This window comes from Giraffa tippelskirchi, chromosome 7, assembly GCF_054371585.1.
Source record: "Giraffa tippelskirchi isolate mGirTip1 chromosome 7, T2T-mGirTip1v1.2.pri, whole genome shotgun sequence".
In the NCBI taxonomy this organism is placed as follows: Eukaryota; Metazoa; Chordata; class Mammalia; order Artiodactyla; family Giraffidae; genus Giraffa; species Giraffa tippelskirchi.
Window position 1 is genome coordinate 64397173 of NC_137281.1, and position 3081 is coordinate 64400253.

Sequence of the window (3081 nt, forward strand, 5' to 3'; positions counted from 1 at the left end):
GGGGCCAAAATGACTCCACAGCTGTTTTCCTTCCTGGGGAGGGTTCTGGCTCCAGTGGGAATGGCTCAAGTCTCCTAAGGTTCTGAAAGCCCACTGTGTGCAGATTCACGGTACACAGAGAGGAGAAGGTGGAGTCCTGCCCTGGAGGTGGGCACAGCTCACGGATGAGCCAGGCAGGCAGGCAGGCAGGCAGGGCATGAGAACACCTGAGCTGCCTTCATGAGTGAATGGTGTGGGGGCAGAGGAAGAGAAGCCGGTCTGCTCCCTCATGTGGTGCCCAGGGCAGGTTGTCCCCAGAGGAAACCCTTACGACGGTGAGGACTATCACTGCTGTTTCCCAAGGGGTTCCGTCGGTGCGTGTCTTCCCCGGAGCGGTCAGGCCGTCTCTAAAGTACACTGGCCATGGGCATTGCCTCTCCTTGGAACTTCCCATGTGTTTCTCTTTTTTATGGAACAGTGATTTTTTAGAGGGGTTCTGGGCCACAAGGTTGTTGGGTCATTTTCTAGCCTTCTGTCGTGAAGAACGCTTTCCTGGGCGTTGGGGTGGTTTGTTGTTCCAGCTCCCTTTCTTGGCTTCTTTTGGGAGCTGGTGCAACAAGAGGAGCTCAGCCTCTGCCTTCTGGCTGAGATGTCACCCTTCAAACAGCAATGCCTGCCTGGAGATAATGATGGCATTTGCCAAAAGGGCTTCGTTTGGCACATGATATCTTGAAAGGACGTACACCGTCCTTTCAGCTATCAAAGGCTAGTTCAAATGACATACAAATGAGAACTCTCCAATGGAGTCTTACAGTAGGTGGAGAGTCCGAAAAAAACTCCTTCAGTCATTTCACTGAGAGTCATTGATTGGGGACACCAAGAATATAGGAAGGAATGCAGAAAGAAAAGATGAAATTGTGTTCAGGATCGGGGGGAGGGATGAACAGGGCGTGCTTGCCTTGAATCCAGGCTTTGTTGGGGGGTGGGGCATAAAGATCGAACGGGTCTGAAACTACAAAGTGGGATGGTAACACAGTATCACCAGAGTTACACAACAGTGTTCCCAAATTGCAACAATGATGAAAAAGTTTACTAATCCCAACTTAACCAAGAGAAATACAGGAAACCATACACAAAATAAAACATCACCAGAAAGGTGGAAACAAACCAAATGCAAAGCAGTTCAGGGGAAAGGAACTCCATGTCCCCTGGGGGCAGACCGATTTGCCGGCGTCCACGGTGAGCAGACAGGGATGGAGGCTGCAGAGCCGACCGCTCCCCTGGACGTGGTGTTTCCGGCAAGGGCTCTGGGTCTCTGCCCAGAGCGGGGGCTCGTTCTTCCTGCAGGGGCGAGTGAGTCATCGTCGGCGTCTGGGTGTTGCGCGGGAGCCAGGGCAGGCTCTCCCTGCCGAGGCGGTGACTCCTCCTCTGCCTCGGGTTCTCCTGCCAAAGCCCGAGCAGGTACAGGTGCACGTGGAGGTGGAGGTTCTGGCTGAGGGGGTGGGACATCAGTGCCTGGGGCTGGGGGCCCTGCAGGCACGGAGATCCGATCTGCCCGGTGTGCTGGCCAGTACCCAGCTGGCCTGGTGTCTCTGCGAGGGCAAGTCTCGGTTCTCCATCTGGCCTCGGTGGATCCCTGGGTCCTGCACCTGGAGCCACCACCTCTGTAGGGACAGGTCTGGGAAGTAGAGCCTGGTTCCAGTTGGAGGCCAGTGCTAGAGCTGGGGGAGAAGCAAAGTTTGCCCACAGGCCAGCCTTGGCATGTGCGTATCCCGGGACAGAAAGCTTCCAAGAGATTCCCAAAGAATACCCAGGGTCGGATGTCTTTTGGGACTGAAGTGTGCAAGATGGGGGTGGGGGTGTGAGGCCAGCGCTTGCTGCAGGCCCAGCAGCATCTTTCGGGGACTCATCCGTGTGTACCTCAGCACCCCCTCCCCACACACTCCCGTGCACCAGCCCCAGCGTCCTCACCTCTGTGCTCTGGCGTGCTGGGCTCCAGGTCCTCCTGCTGCCTCAGAGGCCGGGGTTCTCGGGACTCTGGGTCGGAGCCGGGTGTGCTGAGCTCCGTGGCAGCCTCAGACTGGGCCGCCGGGTGTATCCTGGGCGGTGTCTCGGCAGCAGGCCTTCCCCGCCTCCGCTTCGCCCCCAGTGGGGCTGATGCCTCCGTGGGCACGCTCACCTGGAGCCTGCACTGGGCCTCACGGGCGGGGGGGTGGTGCTCCGACCCCTCCCTCCGGGAGGTGGACGGGGTGTCCCCGTCCTCGGCCTCATCACGTGGGAAGCTCTGCAACGACAGTGACCGTCAGCCAGCCGTGCTGGGAGTTTTCCGAGCTGGGCCTGGCCAGTGGAGCCGCTGCTTCTGCCTGCTCGAACTTCTCTTCCCAGAAGGGTCAGAGACGTGTGTCTGCTCAGATCCCCACCCGGGAGGAAAGAGACCCACCTGAGGGTGTGAGGTCAGCCTGGGCGGCCGGCGCTGCCCGCACTCTCCCCATCCCACCCAGCCTGCTCTCCCCTGGGGTGTGGACACAACTTGTCCGCAGGCTTCTGACCCCACATCCGCCTGGGCTTCCTTGAGGGAGACACACCCCGAGAAACCCGCATCCACACACACAGGCAAAGGACCCGCTGTTTCCGGGTGGCATGGGAGAGGTGGCCTGGCCCCGCCTGGGGCTCCCCGTGTTACCTTTCTGTTTCTCCGGGCAAAGGGCCAGAGGCCTCTCGGGGGTGCCCTGAGCCAACGTCGACAGGGTGCCCACGCACACTGCCTGTGAGCTCTCCTGAGGCCCCGGCCTCTGGGCAGGGGCAAACAGCAGAACATCCTGGCAGCAAGTGATCTGGCTGGGGGCTCCTCTCCGCTCTGGAGGCCTGGATACCCGGGTTGCGGGTTCTGTTGGGTTCTGTTGCCGGCAGGTGACATCATTTCCTGGGGTTCGTGCTGAGGTCCCTTCCCCAAAACTTCGCAAGGGAATCTCTGGGTTTCTGACTGCTTGACCACCCCCCTTAGGCCATGTGCAGGCACAGTGACAGCCACACAGCCCAGCCCACAGCCCTGGGGAGGCCTGGGTGCAGCCAGGGCCTGAGCTCCGAGGACCCCGCTGCTCT

The 3081-nt window shown here is 59.8% G+C and overlaps 1 protein-coding gene across 1 annotated transcript; it reads right to left on the reverse strand.

The window, feature by feature from the left end:
• Window positions 1–1047: 1047 nt before the first annotated feature.
• On the reverse strand, window positions 1048–2854 carry LOC145514015 (uncharacterized). The gene is made up of 3 exons (XM_081511096.1): window positions 2663–2854; window positions 1951–2263; window positions 1048–1700 (listed from the first exon to the last, which is right to left on the reverse strand). The coding sequence occupies exons 1-3, from the start codon at window positions 2795–2797 to the stop codon at window positions 1072–1074; spliced, it is 1077 nt and encodes a 358-aa protein (XP_081367222.1). The 5' UTR covers window positions 2798–2854; the 3' UTR covers window positions 1048–1071.
• Between the last annotated feature and the right edge of the window lie 227 nt (window positions 2855–3081).

What these genes read in the sequence shown, in the direction of transcription:
- LOC145514015 (XM_081511096.1), bottom strand. Translation starts at nt 2,797, where the DNA reads ATGTTCTGCTGTTTGCCCCTGCCCAGAGGCCGGGGCCTCAGGAGAGCT. An exon ending in TTGCCCGGAGAAACAGAAAG is followed by an intron (nt 2,264 to 2,662) that starts GTAACACGGGGA and finishes CTGTCGTTGCAG; the next exon opens with AGCTTCCCACGTGATGAGGC. An exon ending in CAGCACGCCAGAGCACAGAG is followed by an intron (nt 1,701 to 1,950) that starts GTGAGGACGCTG and finishes CTTCTCCCCCAG; the next exon opens with CTCTAGCACTGGCCTCCAAC.